This window comes from Lycorma delicatula, chromosome 10, assembly GCF_047948215.1.
Source record: "Lycorma delicatula isolate Av1 chromosome 10, ASM4794821v1, whole genome shotgun sequence".
In the NCBI taxonomy this organism is placed as follows: Eukaryota; Metazoa; Arthropoda; class Insecta; order Hemiptera; family Fulgoridae; genus Lycorma; species Lycorma delicatula.
In genome coordinates, this window is record NC_134464.1 from 38,291,489 (window position 1) to 38,314,014 (window position 22,526).

Genomic DNA, 22,526 nt, shown 5'->3' on the forward strand with positions numbered 1-22,526 from the left:
ACTAAATTAGGATGGTAATAAACGAATTAATAATAACGTTTTACCTCAACATAAGTAACAAGAACTGATCCAATTAAAACAGTAAATATATTGATTCCAGTCCATATTAAGAAGGGTTTATATAAACAATCCTCAGTAGTACAAGCATCAATATCTAAAATAATAGTTAAGAAATAATAACAAAAAAGTTAATAAAAATAGTCATTAATAAATCAGATTATATTTAATAAATTCTAAACATCTTCAGCAGTAAACAGGCAGTTTACATTATTTTTTGCAATGAGCAAAAGATGAATAGAAATCCCAACATGTTCATTACCTTGTAATGTCTAATTACAAGGTAATTAGAATAAGAAAGCTCGCAGAATGATGGAATGAAGTGCCTAAATGTAACCACGGATTATGTTGTAAAGTAGCATTAGTTTCATTGTCATTAAATACATAATCATTCTTCTGTCATTTGTCTCTTTAATTATTGAACCCATGTAAAATAGTCCAGCAGAGATCATCCTAGCTGAAGAACATAACTATTTATAAAAGCAAATGTTTATACTGCTTCTTTTTTTCTATCTTTTTACCATGTTGAGCAGAGTTCTCTGTTGTTTAGTTACATACTTAAACACAGAGAGGTATGTATGTTTACTGCCTCAGTCAATTACAATAAAAAAAGCAGTAAAAAACAAAAATGTAATTTTATAAATAATAAATAAATTTTACATTCTCCTTAAGATTGAGTTTTTAAGTATACTAATAATAAATTTAAACAGTGCAGTTTACAGCACTACACTATGAAAGTCTGTTCAGAAAATAATCGAACCTTTTTAATTACATGCTAACAGATATTACTGATGTGCAGTTGGCAGCACTGTGTTCCACATAACCTCCTCTGTAATAACATGTTTAGTTTTTGTGTTATTGCTGCAAAGTTTTTGTATTCAATGCAACGTGTTTAAATGTTAGTAGTGATTTTTGTAATGTGCAATTTTTTGGAGCAACGATACAAGGTAAAATTTTTCATGAAACTGGAGAAAACTTTCATTAACATTTCAACTTTTGAAACAAGCTTATGGTGATGATTCTCTGGGTCGTACACAATGTTACAAATGGTTTTAATGATTTAAACGTGGTCGTCAGTCAATTGAAGATGACCCTCGACCAGGAAGGCCTTCAACTTCAATTGATGACACCCACATTCAGAAAATCAACGATCTGGTGCATGTAAATCATCAACTGACTGTCAGAGAACTTGCATAAGACATTAGCATTTCAAATGGATCATGCCATGACATTTTGATTGAAAAACTGAACATGCATCGAGTTGCACCTCAGTTGCAGTTACGTTTGTTCCTTGCTTGATGCCTGAACAATAGAAAAAACATCATGTGGATGTTTTTCAGCAACTTCTTGAAAAAGCCGATGATGATGAAACATTCATACAAAGGATCATAATGGGAGACGAAAGCTGGGTTATGACATTGAGACAAAAGTTCAATCATCACAATGGACTGTTAAAGGATCTCCACACTCCAAGAAAGCTCGTCAGTCTCGATTCGATGTCAAAGTGATGCTCTCTGTTTTATTTTTATTTTTATGTAATAGTGCATTTTGAATTCTTGCCTCAAGGTAAAACAGTGAAAGACAGTCAAAGTAAAACAGTGAAGTAAGACAGTAAAAACAGTCAAGGCGTTTTACAAGAGGTATGTGAAAAATTTTGCAAACAGAGCAGAGTTGTAGTGAGACAACTCATAATTCCTTCACCACGACAATGCGCCCACACACTCACCTTTGTCAATTCATTAGTTTTGTGCCAAATCAGATGATTATCATCCCTCAGCCTCCCTACTCTCACCAGACCTGGCTCCTTGTCATTTTCTCTTATTTCCAAAATAAAAATCAGTGATGAAAGGACATTGTTTTGATACTATCGATGACATTAAAGAAAATTCATCACGGACCTTAAAGGCCATATCAAATGAAGCCATCCAGGACTGCTTCGCGAAGTGGAAACACCAATGGGAAAAATGTGTGAATAACAAAGGGGAGTTCTTTGAAGAGGACAAGGGCCAGTAATCGGTAAAATTAATAATAAAGATTAAATAAATAAAGTTTGGTTATTTTCTGAACAGACTTCGTATAAAAGTAATACATTCATTCAGTTCAAGTTATTTTCTTGTTGTCACTCCTGTTCTGATTCACTGTGTATACAACTACTGTATGATACTGGAGGTAGGAATACTCCTGGACAATCAAAAATTATTTTTAAATAAACAGTATTTAATAATAATAATTATAGATAATTTTTCTAGCTATTAGACGTAACCTGGACAATTTCATAAAATACTGCACAAATAAAACATTAAACTGAGCACAGTGTTTACCAAGAACACCAAAAAACAATTGGAAGCACATAACTTGAAAACAGTGTTAGAAAAAATAAATAAATAATATAAAAAAATCACAACACATTATCAGAAGCTAAAGTGCTAACAATAAACAGTAGGCATTAAAATATCATAATAATGGAATGAAAATCAGTTCTCTAAAGACATTGCTTTGGATTTACTTAAGCACATTGTTTCCATTTATAATAAATCATTTTGGAAGTTTGAGAAAATAAGTACCATAAGAAATTACTACCTGCATCATGCAACATAAAATAAGATAAAATTAAAAAAAAAAAATTAATGTAAAGGATACATTGTTTAACAACTGAAAATTTTATATTTGATAATTCTTCTATACTTATATCAATACATATTCCGACAAATGCTGTTAAAACACCAATAAATAAAAATATAAGCCATCTAGCAATACTTTTCTTAACAATTAATTTGTAACCTTTTACTGTCTGTTCATTTAATTCTAATATATTCTCACAATTATCATAATCAAGGCTCTGAAAAAAAGAAAAAAAGACATGAATAATAAATCATAACTAATTGTTAACCCATTACAATACAAAAATGATAAACACATAATGAAAATCTCCAATGGACATAAAATAGTGCAACATGTGATATATAATGGTGACTCACATTACTGTCATGTAATATGATCAAAACTTTATCAAACTCTTTTATGTAACATATCACACTGTTCAGAATGAAACGGTGAATCATTTTTTTTACATGTTACAAAAAGATTGCTTCTATTATATTCCAAAGCTAGTGAATAAACAGAAAGAAAACTGTATTTATTGTAACACTGAAATAGTAACATTAGTTTAGTAATAGTAAAAAATTTAGTAAAAAAAAATTTATTTAATTTAAAAAAAAAAAAATCAATTTATATTAGACAAAATTACAGAGTGAAAACCATTACAAATTTTACTTGTAGTTACTACACTATAGATACATTTAAATTATTTTTTTTTCAAAAATAATTTAAACTAAAAGAGTTAATAGCATTTATGTATAAAGTGTTACATTTATATATTCAAACTTTATATATTTTTCAACACTTTAAATATTTTAACATTTTATTACAAAAAAGGGAAGAAAGTGATTCAGGCTGCTAAAAAGATTTGTGATGTTTATAGACGTGATACAGTGTCAGAATGTGTTACACAAAGCTGGTTCAAGCATTTTCAATCTGTAATTTTTGATGTCAATTATGCACATGATTCTGATCGACCAGTGACTGAAAAAGTTCATGAATCATGGAAAAAATTGAGCAAGACTAGCACATTAGCAGTTGTGATACCAATAATTAACTAAATATTGACCAATAAACAGTTTTCAACCACTTGAAAAAGCCTGGGTACAAAAGAAAATTGATGTTCAAGTTCCATATGAATTAACAATGAAAATTTTAATTGATCATATTTCTATCTATGAACCTTTGCTAAAATGGAATGAAATCAAACCATTTTTGAAACGACTTATTCTAACTTCTAATATCAACAACTGAAAAAATTACATCAAACAATCAAAATAAAGGCGGAATCAGAATTGATTGATAGGAAAGATTTCATCTTTCATCACAACACCAGACTGCACACATCTTTGGTGACCCATAGAATTGAGAGAGCTTGGTTGGCAGTTTTGATACATGCATTGCATAGTCCTGATCTTCCCGTGTCAGACTAACATACATTTGTTTTGTCATTAAAGACAAAAACAAGACCTTAACGGTATAAAGTTGGATATCACAGTTTTTTAACTGTGATAAGTTAACTGTGTAATTTACTTTTTTATTAAAATAAAAAGAAACTTTTTCCCCTGACCATTTATTATTTCCAGAAATACAACAGAATCATTTATGGATTTCAACTATCGAGTTGCTTACAAAAAAGAAAAACAATCATGCCTATGCATCTCATAGTTGTATGAACAACAATGACGGATTTGATGTTTCATTATATAATATTTATACTAAAAAAAAAAAAAATGGATGATATTTATGTAAACCACAAGTATAGATTATTGGCATTACTGAACACGTGTTGTGTTATTCCTTTATTTTCAACACCCAATTAGAAATCAAAAAAAATTACATGTTTCATAATATATAATAAAATATTCCACGAACATAAAAAACTAATACTGTATTATATGTAATAGCAACCAACATTACTCTGTGAAGTATGGACTGAGAGTTGTCTACTACCTACATTATTCTTAGAAAGAATATAATTAAAGAATAAATATAAAATAATATTAATAAATATTAATATAATTAAAGAGATTTTTGCTAATCTGCAAGGGTTTAATTTCTGGTGCGGTCAATGTTTAGGTATTGTTCACTATTAGTAGGTTCAATGTAATTTATTCAATTCTTTTAAGTATGATACTTGTGTATTAAGTTTTTTGTTTAATTACATTTTTAATTTAATACAATCTCTTTATGATTATGCTTTATCATACACTTAATACAGCATGAAACAGTATGATTGATTTACACTTTTAGATTAACATTTAGTTAAGATTGTGAAATGTGATAGTAAAAATATATATATATATATATAACTCGTATTACTTTTCAAAAAATGTTATAAATATAAATAATATAGAGAATTATTATTAAATGCATTACTAATTGATAATATACACAAACACTTATGTGCACAACATATGAATACATACCTCATATTTAGAATCAATAATATTTAAACTTCCTATTCTAACAGTCTCAATGTTTCTACTTCTAAGATCACTTTCTTCATTTATGTTTGTATTAACACACACACAACTTCTATCACAATTATGAGGTTCACCATTAACCTAAAAATAAACAAAAATTTACTGATATATCACACTCAATGTACGTAATAACAACAATGTATGTTAAACTACAAGCAATCTGCCAACAATTACCACTTTTTATACTTAATTCATTTACCACTAACCAAGGAGATTGTTCTGAATTCTATCCAGTTTCATCAGCAAATCACTGATTGATTGAACTGAGTGAAAGAACCCAGACACAAGCATATGTTTGATATGGATCAAACATATCGTTAGATATCTACACAACAAAAAATAACTCGCTACAGAACTAGAAAGTACCTGAGCAGGGTACTTGTACTTCATTATGGACAGAGAATTATGTACAGACTTTCCAAGTACACATCACAGAACTTCTCACATTTTTTAAGATTATCATAGTCAAAAGCAAGACTACAACATAGCCTAGAATTCAGCCAAGTAGGAATCCCAACCCAACATATGGGATTCAGAAGATTTAGGACAAGACATTCAAAGAGAATCTAAAATTATTATTTAAAAACTCATTGGTAAAGTAAGAACTACATGGTGATTCAGTGAAGCATTGAAGCCACCTACCACAGCTTGACAATTGATGATAGATGTCTGGATAGAGAGAGATTAATGACATTTTGGATCAGAAAGTCCTCTAACCAACAGGAGTCCTATAATAAAAGAACCCATTATTCAAGCACTTCATAGGACAGAAAGTAATGAGGGAAAAACAACTTCCATTAAGGCAGATTTTAAATAATGAAATCATTTGAATTACATGGAAGAAGTTTATAAAAAAAAAAATTACTTAATGAATGTTTCTAATACAATTAATACAATACAGAGGTAAACTAGTCCCGCATTCAGATCTCCGGGTGGGGCCCTACTAAGGAAGGGGTCACCAGAAAATTAAAAAATAACATTCTACGAGTCGGAGCGTGGAATGTTAGAAGTCTAAAAAAAGGTTGGTAGGTTAGAAAATTTAAACAGAGAAATGGATAGGATAAATGTAGATGTAGTAGGAATTAGCAAGGTTCGGTGGAAAGAGGAAAACAACTTTTGGTCAGGTGATTTTAGAATAATTAACTCAGCTTCAAGACTAGTTTTCTTTAAACTAGGATTAAAGAAAAGTGTTCAGAAGTGGAAAGAGAAATGAACGTAGTAAAATAGATGGAGCATACAGGAAAGTTAAGGAAAATATTGGGGTATATAAATTAAAATCTATTAATGTGTTAAACAAAGATGGTACACCGATATATAATACGAAAGGCAAAGTCGATAGGTGGCTGGAATATATTGAAGAGTTATACGGAGGAAATGAATTAGAAAATGGTGTTATAGACGAAGAAGAGGAAGTCGAAGAGGATGAAAGAGGTGAAAAAATACTGAGATCTGAATTTAAGAGAGCATTAAAAGATTTGAATGCCAGAAAGGCTCCTGGAATAGACAGAATGCCTGTAGAATTACTGCACAGTGCAGGTGAGGAAGCGATTGATAGATTATACAAGCTGGTGTGTAATATTTATGAAAAAGGGGAAGTTCCGTCAGACTTCAAAAAGAGTGTTATAGTCATGATACCAAAGAAAGCAGGAGCAGATAAATGTAAAGAATACAAAACAATTAGCTTAACTAGCCATGCATCAAAAATCTTAACTAGAATTCTGTACAGAAGCATTGAGAAGAGAGTGGAAGAAGTGTTAGGAGAAGACCAATTTGGTTTCAGGAAAAATATAGGGACAAGGGAAGAAATTTTAGCGCTTAGATTAATAGTAGTAGAAGGAAGATTAAAGAAAAACAAACCAACATACTTGGCATTTATAGACCTAGAAAAGGCATTCGGTAACGTAGACTGGAATAAAATGTTCAGCATTTTAAAAAAATTTAGGGTTCAAGAGACAGAACAATTGCTAACATTTACAGGAACCAAACAGCAACAGTAATAATTGAAGAACATAAGAAAGAAGCCGTAATAAGGGAGTCCTTTCTTTCGGGGATAGGGAACATGGATGTTCTCTATCCCCGTTAATTTTTAATCTTTACATAAAACAGTTAATGATGTTAAAGAACAATTTAGATCCAGAGTAACAGAACAAGGTGAAAAGATAAAGATGCTACAATTTGCTGATGATATAGTATATCTAGCTGTGAGTAAAAAGGATTTAGAAGGAACAATGAACAGCATGGATGACGTCCTATGCAAGAACTACCGCATGAAAGTAAACAAGAACAAAACAAAAGTAATGAAATGTAGTAGAAATAATGAAGATGGACCACTGAATGTAAAAATAGGAAGAGAAAAGATTACGAAGGTAGAAGAATTTTGTTATTTGGGAAGTAGAATTACTAAAGATGGATGAAGCAGGAGCAATATAAAATGCCGAATAGTACAGGCGAAATGAGCCTTCAGTCAGAAATACAATTTATTTACGTCAAGAATTAATTTAAACGTCAGGAAAAGATTTTTAAAAGTATATGTATGGAGCGTAGCTTTAAATGGAAATGAAACTTGGATGATTGGAGTACTTGAGAAGAAAAGATTAGAAGCTTTTGAAATGTGGTGCTATAGAAAAATATTAAAAATTGGATGGGTGGATAAAGTGACAAATGAAGAGGTGTTGCGGAAAATAGATGAAGAAAGAAGCATTTGGAAAAATACAGTTAAAAGAAGAGACAGACTTATAGGCCACATATTAAGGCATCCTGGAATAGTCGCTTTAATATTGGAGGGACAGGTAGAAAGAATAATTGTGCAGAAAGGCATTTGGAGTATGTAAAACAAATTGTTAGAGATGTAGGATGTAGGGGGTATTGAAATGAAACGAGTAGCACTAGATAGGGAATCTTGGAGAGCTGCATCAAACCAATCAAATGACTGAAGACAAAAAAAAACAATTAATACTAATGCCATTAACAATCAATGAAACACTTACTCTGTTGCAGTTACAATCATCATCGTCATCATTGTTAGATGACTGCATTAAAGGTTCTGTATCATTACTTGAGGAACCAGATTTCTTCTGTTTTATAGCCATTGAAGCAATAAAATCATCCTACAAACAGGAAAAAAAATTCCAATATACAAAAAATAAAAAAAAAGCTGGGGAAGTATGCATACTTTCCCAGCTATGCAGTCATGTCATACAATACCTTACACAGCTTTTTTATTGAAAAACCTTTCCAGCTTCGTTGAAAGTCTTTGCAATTTAATTATTAATAGTCTTTATTTTTATATTCATAATAAATGTTTAAATATAAGTGACAAAAAATTTCCCAATTTTTTTAAATTTTGGGACTCCCATATCAATGGGGGTTTATTTATTGATTATAATGATTATCAAAATGAGATTTAAGCATAAAAATTTCTAAATTTCAAATAAAAAGATTTTTGATTTTGGGGCTTCCTTATTGTGTGGAGAGATTTAGCAATTTTTTTTAAAGAAGTGATCCTTAACAAAATATAAATTAAAAAAAAAAATTGTTTAAAATATTGAAAAAATAAAGCATAACCTTTATGATAGTAATTAAAAAAATTGCTCCTTATTTTGGGTCCAGGATGTATGACAGGGACCAAAACTACTTCTATTTTAATTACCCTTAAAGTAAAAAAAAACAAAAAATTTTTTTAATAATAAAATTAAGAGTTAGAACAAAAAAACAGAATATTACATTTTTTAGAGGTGGGGAAAAAATTTTTTAAAAAACTGTCTAAAAATATTCAAACACTCATATAGGTTAAGCTTAACACAAATTTGCTTAAGTAAATTTTTCTCTAAATTTAACATCCCTTCCAATAAAGGCTAAAACAAGAACATAAAAATTTTCAATATACATTCCTATGTTTAAGGTCCCGAATTTACAATTTTGGAAAATTGTTGACATTTTTTGATAGGCCTATATATGATGTATAAAATACCAAAACTTTTTTTTTAAATTAAAATCAAAGAGATAGAGCAAAAAAAACAAAAGAAACATATATTCCAATTTTAAGAGGAGGTTGAGTTTTTGAAAAAAAACCTTATGGGTTTTATAAAATATGCAATTTTGGTAGCAAATTTGCCACAGTAAAGTTTTTTCCTAAAGTGTCTCTGAAGAACTCGAAATTGCTTTTTTCGCAATAATCCTACATCTTCAGAACGAACTTGGAAAAAAAATTAATATGTTCAATGCCCCTTATATAGAGATATCTGATCCAAATTTGAAGGAAATCGTTTTGGTCAGTCCTGAGATACAAGGGCCAAGCCAATACAAAAAAAATATGCTTTTTTGCTCTAGATGAAGTAGTTGGGCCCTAAAACTTAGATACAAAAAACTTCATACCCCATTTTTGACATGACCACCATATCTTACCCATTAACATAGCTATTCTACATTTGCTGGGGAATATAGCTATTCTTCTTTCCCAGTAAATGTAGATATATATATATATATATATATATATATATATATATATATAATATATATCACACTACACTTTTTTATATAATTTTTATTATTTTATTTATTACTGAAATATATACCTTTAAATTATTACAAAATAAGTCATAAATAGGTGAACCTGGAACTACTGTAGAAATTGATGAGTCAAATTTTCTTTGAAAACTAAATATAATAGAGGATGAATGCTACCACAATAGTGGGTTTTTGAAGTAATTTGTCATGAAACAAAAGAACGTTTCATGTATGCTGTTCCAGATAGAACAAAGGAGACATTAATTTCTACAAATGTACCGTGAATCAATCCAGGTACTAAAATCATATCAGATTTATGGAAAGCATATGATTGTATAGAAGATTTAGAAGTTATGAATTACATACTTACAGGAATTACGGTAGAAATAGACAAGTCCTCATTTTTCAAAAAGTACAGTAAAGGCAGAATCCTTCCAAATCAGTGGGTATTTGGAGGTATTTTCAGAGAAATTATAAATATAACCTAACCAAACTTAACCGATGTTTGCTTCACTCGCTAAACTTGGCTAATTATAAACACGATACAGTAAATCATAGCGAAAACTTTGTTGATCCAAAAACAAGTGCACATACCCAAAGAATTGAAAATTTATGGAGGCAAGCTAAAAATTGCAATAAGAAGGAATATGAGTTTTTGGGTTATTTTAATAAAAAGTATCTTTCAGATGTTAATTTGGTTACTAAAAAACAAACAAAAAATCAGGTTATTTGGTTACTTTTTGAAAAAAAAAAAAAGAAGAAAAATGTGGTACCCACTTATCAAAAAAGGACCTACCTATATACTTAAGTTTATTATACAAACACACCATATATCAGTTATATATTTTTGTATATAGATTTACAATATTCATCATATCAATGTAAATTAAATAATTACTACCTACAAGGAAGAGAATTCTTGAATGTCATTCTTTGAATTACTACTTAGAATGTAAGGAGTAACAGAAAATGTATAGTTTAAATAACAGACTTAGAAAAGATATACAGGATATATAGATGATCAGATATAAAGATGTCTTTCTGACTTAAATAATAGCTCTTTTATTGGCTTTTTATATCAATGTAGATTAGCTTGACAGACTGAGACTCTGCCTATTTGACAACCAGTAATATCGGACTCTTCTTGAATAAATAGTTTTGGTTTTATCACTCTTCATTACTTTAAAAGCGCAAAGAAGAGATTATTCTGTGTGATAAACATATCCATAGTTTTGTGTAACTAGTTCTTCTAGTTAGGATGAAAGACCGAATGTTACCACTTGCACCACAGAGGCTGACTCTTTTACTCCTTGGTGTTAATCAAAATAACTACTATATTTTCCTCAATACTCCCTTGAGAGAAACTGTAAAATTTTACTTTTTAGCAATCTGAGAAGTAGAAGAAATAGAGGTAAGCAATTTAGTGAGGGTTTATCCGTAATTACGAGGCATATTCATAAAGTAAGAGCCGTTTGATCATTAAAAAAAATTAACTCATGAGAAAAGGTTTTTACTTACAGATTTAGTTCACTACATGTCTTCTTCACTTTCCCACATAATCGCCATTCAATTCTAAGCACTTTTTGTAACACTGCACCAGTTTTTTAACCCCTCTAGAAGTTTGCTGTCTGGGAATTGAACCAGATTACAATGGCAGTCTTGAGTTCCTCCTTGTTTTCAAACCGTTGTCCACCAAGTCACTTTTTCAAATGCAAGAGGAGGAGTAGTCAGTAGGTGCAAGGTTGGGACTATATGGATGGTGGTCAAAAAGTTTTCTTGTTGGTTAAGGTAGCGGTATCAGGACGCGCGTTATCGTGAAGTAGGACAACAGTTTCCCGCGTAGTCGATTTTGGATTGCACTCTCAGTTTGGTGAACATTTCGCAGTACACGTCAACTGTAATTGTTCCATAAAATCCACGTTCCATGAAATCAACCAAAATGGCGCCCTTTCCGTCCCGAAGAACGGTAACCAACATTTCGACTCGAGTACGGAGATTGTTGAATTTTTTCAGTTTTGGGGAACTTGAATGGCACCATTGCATTGACTGTTGTTTTGATTCTGCGTTGGTGTAGGATATCCACGTCCCGTCGCCCGTAAGAATGTGGGAAAACAAATCATCTCCATATTATCGATAGCGGTATAAAAACGCTCGACCAATTCTTCTTCTTTGCTCTTTGTGCTGGTCGGTGAGCATTTTCGGTACTCACTTTGCACACAATTTGTGATATCCGAGTTTTCCTGTGACAATCGTGTAGATAGAGGTGCGTCCAACATGCGGAAATTCATCAGCCAAAGCATTAATCATCAATCGCCGATCACATCGCAGTTTTCTGTTCACTTGTTTAACGATTTCGTCGGTCTGAATAATGGGTCTACCACTCCGCCCTTCGTCATGCACATTTGTGCGGCCATTTTTAAAGTCTCGATAACATTGTCTAACCTTTCCTTCACTCATTATTGTAGAACCATACACTAGGCACAACTCCAGATGAATTTCAGCAGCTGAAGATCCTTTTTCACACAAAAATCGAATCACAGCATGCACTTCACAACTGGCTGGAGAGACGATTGTCGCGGACATTGCGATCTGTATTCACCGGCTCTCCCATTAAAGCCCATCAGGGCTAGAAACGGTGGGGGGGGGGGGAGATGGCGACCAGAAGCATCACAACAAGGCGGGTGTCTTTCCCTTCAGGGCTGGGATGTATTCACCGGCAGGTAAACGACTACTTAATCTAAACAACTGCAGTGGCCTCGTAAATAGGCGATAGATGGCCCTGCACGCGTGAAAATGTGTACAAACTCGATAATATTTAAATACAAGTCGACGGCTCTTACTTTATAAATATGCCTCGTACTTTTAACATTTTGTTCCTTAGTTCGAGTAAAAAATTATAATAATAAATAATTTCATATCACAGCTCACTGCAATTTTAAACATACCCGATCGACTTCCAGTTTTCACCTCTTTTGGTTTCAGCTTCCCATTTCAACCCTTAATTAATTTAACCTCTTAAGAGTTTATTATTCAAAATATTTTTTTCTATATTTTCCCTAAAAAATATCTTGCTAATAAATATGCTAATCTAATAAACAGTAACCACCTAGGAGATTTAACTTAATAGAAGCCATCTAGTAGATAGATTAGGCTTCAATGAGACGCATTTATATAAATATACGTAGATAAATGTAGGAATATCATCTAACAAAAAAAATTATTACACTACGAATGAAGCAAAACAGACAATTGATAAGAACAGACAATTGATAAGAACAGACAATGGAGATAAGTGTCCAACCACAACTGACGTTCAAACTAAACTGATTTTTTTTTAAATAAATAACTTTTTTATTTATTTTTCTCAATATTTTCATGATTATTCATAAATGAACAATCATTTAAAGCTATTTTAAATAAAAAATTAAATAAATATATTTGACCTACAAAGATAATTTTATTCAGATCGGTACATAGTAATATATGTAATGTAACACAAACTACCACATCAGGAATGAGTAAGTACGCTCTAGGGTTGACCCCGTAGGGGAAGACACCCTCCATGTGACAGTTTCGGTCGCACGTTATCCCCTCCGTACCTAGCCCTTATAGGCTTTACCGAAGGTAATCTTCAAAAACGTCATCTCTTAGCCTTGTTCTTGCCTCAGTCAGGATATCACCGATGCGAATTCTTCATGTGATATTCCCACTGGTGTACAACTAGGAAATGAACTCGTTTAAACAAAACACATCTTTTTTTTAACCTTGTTAAACACCCCCAACATCCCCGGCCTCCGCCGTTAGGCTATGCGCAGGAATGTCGGAGTGTTGTGGCAGTCGACTGCCCCCCTTTCTTGCCTTTTTCTGTGGCGTCCCATCGGGGTCCTCCCAGTTTCATCAAGAAGCAGTAGCCCCTCCTTTCTGGACGACCACTACATCCTTCCACTGAGAGGCTACAAAACAAAACACATCTATGTCGAGTTTTTAACAACACTGAGTGATATGAAGGAATTGAAATTAAAAACGCAACTACCAACCCGATAGGTTAGAAGTTCAGTTAAATACGCAACCGTAACATAACCAGAACAAGAAATAAAAATAAAACCACACAAACAAAACACTACAAAAACATCTAACACAAGAACAACAAAACCAAAACACAGGAAATACCAGGCGGAATCCTAGATTCCCTCGGCAATCCGTTCTCTTACCAGGTACCCGATGAAATTTTCAACGATTACCCATTCGGCCGGTTTTTCCAATTCTCACGGAAATTTAATGTATACCCGACAAATAGTCTTCGAGCGTAAAAATCCGTATTTTGCACATCTGTAAATTACACGGTATGCGTCATTTATTTGTCCATAATCTGGACACACACCTGAACCCACCAGGCCAAATCGTTGGAGTCTGTCTCGGAAGGCGCCATGACCAGAAAGAAACTGCGTCACATACTTGTTAAGGTGAACCCAAGGGGCGTCTCGCAAACCAACAACGTATGGGAAGAGATAATGCGTAAAACGCCCACCATCTGCCTCATCCCATCTGGCCTGCCATGACGTATGCCGTTCTATCTCGCGAATTTTTTTCCGAATGCTCTAGGGCTAACATATGCATTAAAAAACCTTTCGGCACGCCAGTAGGCGGAGGTAGATTTCACCGGTGCTAAGAAGGGGATAAAAAAGATTTCCGCCTTAAAGTTAGGAAAAACTTCAAATTTACTCAATACGGCATGTGAAAAAAGTTTCACATGTTTGGCATACGACAAGCCTAATCTTCTTACAATTCCAGCAAAAGTTTGGTAATCCCTTGCCGTAAGGATTGGTCATATCAAAAATTGGTTCAGATAAAAGTTTTATGTAATGTTTAGAGGACTAACGAACACTTTAAACCGATTCGATACTGCGCCTATTAAGGGAGGTATGATTTTTTTGTCTTCTAAACCCCATTTTTTTCCATCCCCTGGGCCAATGGTTGGTGATATCAAAAAACTTTACTCAAATAGGTTTTAGGCCCTTATCCAAAGAATAGTAGGAACTTTAAACGAATACGATATTTTACTTAATAAGAAAGTTACAGCGATATTTTGTTTTTTCGAAAGTGCCCCCCCTATTTCCACCCCCATGATCCGATTTTGTCCATTAACGAACTCGACCGAGATTTTGGGTCGTTATATTTTATGTATCAATTTAAAAATGATTGATGTAAAACTGCGGCAGTTATCGTGTCCACAAGAAAGTAAAATATATATATATATATTTCACTATCTGTGTGTATTTGTGTGTGTGTGTAACCTTTTGAAATGACGGTGGTTTTGGGATCTGGGGATGTGAAACGCGAAGATATGTTGAAATTTTCTGGAATTACCCAGTACTTGCCTTGAAAAATAACAGGGAAATCGTGGGAGGAAAACCTCGATCTAGGCACATCATGAAACATTACCATTAATAATGTAAAAAAAGTGGTAAAGGTTTATTAATACAAAACAAATTATACCCTGAAATACATTATATGAATTCTTATTTCTATATGTTAAATGAGATACAGGGTTTTTTTATTGAGTACTTTTAAATAAATCATGCAGATCTTTTTTATAGCTAATTAATTAAAAATGATAATTAAGAAGTCCCAAATTAAATGGGAATGCAAGCAAGTAGGTTTCTCTTTTTAAGCCAAAGTATTGTGGTGTGTTCAATAAGATAGTTTTCTGACTATTTAATAGTGTTATACTGTTTAAAAAATATATATATATATATATATGTATGTATAACCCGAAAAAACGCTTATTTTTAATTTATTATATGTAATAAATAATTCTTGAAGTAATAACAAAAAAATAAATATTCAAAATGACAAATAAATAAATAAATAAATTCGACTTAAAACAAATAATAGTATAATTTGTTAGGTCTTGTTACTGTTATAATACGTCATCTGACGTATAAAATATTAGATAAAAAGTTTTAAATACTACAAAATGACAAAATATAATATCACTAATGTATATAATCATAAAAAAATAAATATTTACAAGTTCCATATTTCTACGTAGTTATGTTTTTAGCATGATAGTGAGTCATTCATTACCAATGAACAGCAAAATTGTATAAATTCATCCACATAATAAATGCTAGCAACACGAAACTAAAAAGCGCGTTAACACTTGTAAACAGTAACATGAAATGTAACGACGTTGTAGTAATGGGGATTTGATAATGTGAATAAATCTGCGAGACATTGCTGCAACGTTCGAACAGATCCATCAGTCGTGTTTTTATTTTTTTTCGCGAAAAAAATGAGGCGTAGAATACAATTAGCGGTAGGCGGTGTAGTTAGCATTTTCTAATCTCTACGTATCGTGAAACGTGTTAACGAACAGTTTTCTGTTTTTCTTCAACTGATTAAAGGTCTTCTTTGCTTTTTATTATTATTATTTGTATTACTATTCATAGTTTATAAATAAATTTGACAAATTATAAAAATATGAGAGAATGAAAATCGTTTCCGTTTTTGGTTTTCCAATTATGTAGAATTCGGTAAAAAAAAAAAATAATTATAAAACCAAATAAAGAAAGTATGCTTGAGGCCAAACTACAGTCTTTACGGATGAAACTGTTCTCACACGCAACAACATATGAATGTCCTTCAATACCGAAGAATATTAATCAAGACATAACTTATTCATAACGAACACACTACGAACATTGTGGTTTCAATTGATTGTCGTACGGCTGCACGGATCTGTGGAAGTGACTTACACGTTTAAAAACGTAAAAGAAACGTTACATCGAATGTTACTGTTCGTAAGCGTGTACGCACCTTAAGATACGTTACACCAAAATTTTAGAACTGCATTAGGTACTTTTATAATTCTTTAAATGTCGATCAATAAAGTTAGCACCAGATTAAAAAAACTACTAAAAGTGTTTTATACCGTAATTTGAAGCCAGCTTCAAGAAGCTTTAATGAAAAAATAAAAACTTACTATTATTAGTTTTTATTTTTATTTTTGTGGTAGTTTTATTTTTTACTGATCTTTAATAATCTGGTTTTATTTACCTTTTTACTTACTTGTACGGAGTAAAGGAAATATAGTGATCGCGAAAAAATTCGGTTTTCAGATTTCAACGGAAATATCTATTTTGACCATCCTTGAATCCATTTTGACTAATTTCGGCAACATAGTTTGGTGACGTCTGTACGTACTTATGTATGTACCTCGCATAACTCAAAAACGATTAGCCGTACGATGTTGAAATTTTGGATTTAGGACTGTTGTAACATCTAGCTGTGCACCTCCTCTTTTGATTGCAATCGACTGAACCAAAAAAGCCCAAAATAAAAAAAAATCTGGTTTCTTGGACTTTTTCTTAACTGCAATAATAAGTGGTCATTGAGAGCTTTTGAACAATATACGATAAGTGGTATTTATTTTCATTGGTTCCAGAGTTATAGACAAATGAAAGTTTAATTAATGAAATACAGGGTGACTTTTTAGTCCTATTACCCAATTGTTAATGTCTGCTAATTTTTTTCTAAGAAAGGGAAATTTTGTTTTGTGATATGAAGTTGGTAGCGCTACTCAACCGGTATAGATACGGCAGTGTGAGTTGATTCTTCTTGAGCTGTGTAAACTTTTGTGCCGTTTCCGGTCGTGTTACGAACAGAATGTCTTTTACCACAGAATAACGAGTTTTCATTCTTGAATAATATTTTGCTACGAAATCGTACGCGAGTGTAACAGAATCATTTCAAATTAAATTTGTTGGTTTAAATGCCGCCAGAAAAAATGTCAATTTCTAGGCTAGCAAACCGATTTCGAGAGACAGGTAGTGTTTGCGACAGAAAACGTAGTGGTCGATCAACTCGCTTGACAGATAACGTTTTAGAGAATGTAAAAACAAGATTGCTCAATTCTCCACAGAAAAGTTTACGAAAACTTTCCACGCAAGTTGGTTTGTCATATTCGAGTGTTCAGAAAGCAGAAATTGGTATGTGGTGTGCGATATCTCATCATCGTATAGTCGGACCCATATTCTTCGAACAGACAGTAAATGGTGAAGTATACAGGAATATAGTGCGCCAATTTGTGTCCCTCCTGGAACTTCAAGAACGGTATTGCCGGTTTCAGCAAGACGGCGCTACATGCCACACGTCTCGAGAAACCATGGACTTTCTGCATGGTTTCTTAATATAGCCCCTTTTGTGGGGCTATATTAGGTCCGAGGTCTTCAAAAACAATCCTCACACTATTGATGAAGTTAAATTCAATATTACAGACCTAATCACGAATATTTCCAATGCAACTCTTAAAAAGATTTCTGCTAATATGCTGCAAAGAGTCCGTGCGTGTATAACCGCAAGGGGTGGGCATTTTGAGCATATTCTTTAACATTTATGTAAGTAATAGCATTTATTAAATCTTTTTTGTAAGTAACAAATACAAATTTTTTTATTCCACCTAAATTTCCCTTTCTTAAATTACATTTAAAATTGGGTAACAGGACTAAAAAATCACTCCGTATTTGGATCTTAGAAGGGGGAAGAAGGCATATCGGTTCGAATCAGACATCTTTCTTTTTTAACTTCTATTTTTTATTTAAATATATTGATTTATTAATAATTATTAATCTCTGATTGTAAAAACTTTAACGATAAATAATAATTCAATAATAACAATAAAAAATATATATATGAAAAAATATCAGAAGTTATTAATGAAATAAAATTTTATGTACTTTTCATTTTAAAAAAAATGTGTATATATAACTTAATAGGCGTAAAAGGAAATCATGTAGTGTCCACATCAAATTTTTATTTATAATTAATTGTGGTATTTTGTGACGTTACTCTAGTCAAGGTTTTACCACAGTTTCCTCTGGTTCATTTAGTCTGAATTATTATTTATTGATCATAATAATTAAAATATTTTTTTATATAGTTTTACATTTCTATGAATTTTTGTATTTTTTATGAAAAACTTTTCATATCTTCCACTAGCAGGACTTCTAAAAAAAATCATTGAAATCAAAGCAACCGGTCAAGAGTACGGCTTGAACACACACAAAAAATATAAATTAAAGAAACGGATCGAACTAAAAAACTTCTTATTTTAAGCAAGTTAAAAAGTACATAATTAAAAATAAAATATATAAACAACACAAAATCACATTCTCTCTTTTTCTTTTTAGTCTCCGGAACCACCGTAAGATATTACTTCGCAAGAATGAATGAGGATGATGCGTATGAAATGTATGAAATGCAGTCTTGTACAGTCTCAGGTCGACCATTCCTGAGATATGTGGTTAATTGAAACCTAACCAGCAAAGAACATCGGCATCCACAATCTAGTATTCAAATCCGTATAAAAGTAGTTAGTTACTTTTATTCAAATCAAGGATTTGAACCTTAGGACTCTTGACTTTGAAATCAGCTGATTTGCGATGACGAGTTAACCACTAGGCCAGACCGGTGGCCTACCTAATAAATAACAGCATAACTCAACGTATGAGAGCCATTTAAAAATAAAAAACCTGATGTGAACACCACATGACTTCCTTGTACGCCTATTAAATTATATACAACATTTTTAAAAATACATAAAATTTTATTTCACTATTAACTTCTGATTTTTTTCATTTTTTTATTGAAATTATTGAATTATTATTTATTGTAATTTTTTTACAATCAGAGGTTAATAATTATTAATAAATCAATAAATTTAAATTAAAAAAAAGAAAAGAAATGAAGTTTGATTCGAACCCATGTGCCTTCCTCTTGGAAGATCCAAATATTTCATTAATTAAAATTTTATTTGGCTATAACTCTGAAACCAATAGAAATAATTACCACTTATGATATAGCGTTGAAAAGCTCTCAACGAGGGCTTATTTAATGCAGTTAAGAAAAAAATCAAAAATCCAATTCTTTTGGATTTTGGGCTTTTTTGACACTTTTGGTCCAGTCGATTGCAATCAAAAGGGGAGATGCACAATTAGATGTTACAACAGTCCTTAATCCGCAAGTCAAAATTCTACGGCTAACCGTTTTTTGAGTTATGAGAGATACATACGTCACGCCGAACTAGTCAAAATGGATTCAGGGATGGTCAAAATGGATTTCCGCGACTACAATACTTCCTTGTATTAAAGCGGCGCCAACTTGAGAGTTAAAATCGGCTTGTTATTATCGAGGGGGCTTTCCGACACATCTGATTCCAAGCGAACACGTCTCTGAGAGAACTTCCCAACTGACAAGCTACTCTCTACTCTGAAATCGGGAACTATATCAAAACTTCGTCTACGGAAGAAATTAATTTATTAATTAACTGGAGCTTATGAATCGATAAGGAATACATTAATATTGACCATATTTATAATACGACCAATAAATAAATTAATGTGTTAATTATTATTTAATTTATTTCAAACAACTAATTAAGCTGCAAAATAAATTTAAAAAAGTAATTATAATATTAGGTCGTTTTATATACTCAAGTCTGTTCATCGCAAGTTTGGGCAAGATGTAAACAAATCCACGCGTTCTCCGCGTCAAGGTACGAGTTTTCAGCTTAGAATACGCACAACGTCAAAATCTTAGCAGTACGGTTCGGCTCTAATCAACTGCCTTCAGTTTAGTATTAAAAACCTTCAATACAGTTTACTTTTCATGGCTTAATTTAAAATAAAAGTTACAGTTCAGTGTTTGTTATAGATTTTGTATGATAGGATGTTATCAAAAATAGCAGCTGTAATTAAAAATTTTAATTATAGCTGCCATATTAGGTCTGTCGAATGTCGCTTTCGTTATATAAAAATCAGGGAAACCTTTAATTTGTTCAAAGAAAACTATTTACTGAAAGTATTTAATAAACTTAGTGAAAGATATCCGATCCTGGGAATTAAACATATTTATGAATATACAGCGGAATTTACGGGAGTATCAACCAACAGTGTCCAATAAGAAAACGAGATTAAACTGTCACTGAAAAATTTGACCAATTTGATAAACTACAATATTGTTGAAAGTTAATAAGTTATTCCTAAAAAAAAAAAAAAGAAAGCCTACTACTTTAAATAGACAAAGTGTCATCATAGATAGGTAGGACATCTTGAAAAAAAATTAAGAGACTTTAGGAATAACAAATGAAACATTTTCTATTAAAACGACATATGGGTTAATGGTGTCTTAAAGTAACGAATAACTCGACCCTAAAATCAGGGAAGCAAGCATTTTTGCAGGCGTTAGCAAGAGTTTAAAATCGTCTGGTAAAGGAAAACGTTAAATTTTACTCCGCACTGGAAACGAAGTTTCCAGTGCGAGATAATAGAATTACATAACATATCTGACTTTCAGCTCTCTACCTTGACCCCTTTCCGAGATATAGGATATTCTAAGGTATATATTATATATATTCTAAGGAAAGGGGAACCAAAATGGATGTGTTCGTCTACACTATAAGCATAATTAGGACTTCTATGTCAAGAGAAATAATATCAGAGGAAAGACAGTTTTTAGGCTTTAATTGTTATTTATCAGTATTATTCTCATAAACATGAGGAAAACGTACAGTGCCGGGGTCCAGGGGTTGGAGCCCTCTGGGTAGATGAGAATGGCGACCGAAGCAAGCTGAGCGGGTCTTGACAGGGCGCCGGCCCCCATGGCAAACTGGAAATGGTGAGCGAAGCGAGCACTGATCGCTAAGTTCCATATAAATAATTATTTATTAGTTTCGTTATTACCGTTAAATAAACTGTTGATGTAAATTACATGTAATCAATGTTCTATACCTTTTGGTTTGATTATTTTTAATTAAGCTTTTTATTTTCTTAATTTATATACCTTCTAGTCGCTTAATAAGTATTATAATTCTGTTTTTTGATGTTTCGATTGAGCTTAGTTTATATAACTGATTTTTAATGTAAAATTAAAATGGAGAGTATAGTTATTAGCTTAATAAGACTGATGTCTGGATATGTTCCAAGATATAGGTTAAAACAGTTACGTTTATCTAAAATAATGTTTTTATTTCGTAGGATAATCTCTCTAATTTGTAGGATAGTACTTTGTACATGTTGATCTTGTTAAGTACAAAATATTTAATGAAGAGTTTTCGGTTATTTTACTGAGTTATTATTAAGTCATGTACATTAAACATCTACAACTAATTACAAAATATAAATAAATTTATATGTAAAAATAAAATAAAACATCACAATTAAGATGATATGTATGTATAAATAACTCTAGAAATGCATTCTTGGTAATATCAAATGTTACGCTACTCAAGGCAAAATACTGAAATTTATGAATTGATCGGGGATGGAGAACAAAAAAAAAATAGCATTAAAAATAACTTACGAAATATTAAACTTTGTTCGTTTTTTATCTTAACTAGCAATTTGAGTATTTGAATAAAGTAAATTTTTATCATGAACAGTATCCATTGTTGGAAGTATCTAATGTAATTATATATATATATAATTGCGTAAATACACTGTCCTACTCGTTAAAATTAATATATATTTAATTTATACATACGCAAATCTAAGAATGGTATTTATTTTAATTATTAAAAATTGATTTAATTTAATTACAGATTACTGATAAAATTTGATATTTGTCATGAACCGCTTTATTACGCTTTAAAAAGATAATTTAACTTGTTTTCATGCAATAGAGAGAAAGCTATTTACTTGAAATTCTATAATTTATTGTATACCTATGATCGTTGTAAAATAAAATTTAAAGTGCGCGAATTTTTTAAATTTTAATAAAAAAGAATAATCATATCTCTGAGGATAAACGTAAGGTCACTGTTAAAAATAGGGAACAGTATTACCCCTCTAGTAAGTCATAGGGATCTAACCAATATATTAC

General features: G+C 31.6%; 1 protein-coding gene across 3 annotated transcripts in view; it reads right to left on the minus strand.

Annotated features, from left to right (window-relative positions):
* Nucleotides 1–22,526, minus strand: part of LOC142331721 (H(+)/Cl(-) exchange transporter 7-like) — an 81,071-nt gene that overhangs the window by 43,011 nt on the left and 15,534 nt on the right. For 2 of the 3 annotated variants that reach the window (XM_075377760.1, XM_075377759.1), the window contains exons 2-5: nt 8,129–8,248; nt 5,085–5,222; nt 2,698–2,896; nt 45–154 (exon numbers count right to left, since the gene is read on the minus strand). In XM_075377760.1, coding sequence (XP_075233875.1) covers nt 45–154; nt 2,698–2,896; nt 5,085–5,222; nt 8,129–8,230 — 549 coding nt within the window. In that variant the 5' untranslated portion in view covers nt 8,231–8,248. Of the gene's footprint in view, nt 1–44; nt 155–2,697; nt 2,897–5,084; nt 5,223–8,128; nt 8,249–12,592; nt 12,724–22,526 lie in introns of those variants that run through there. The other variant, XM_075377761.1, reaches the window with a different exon arrangement.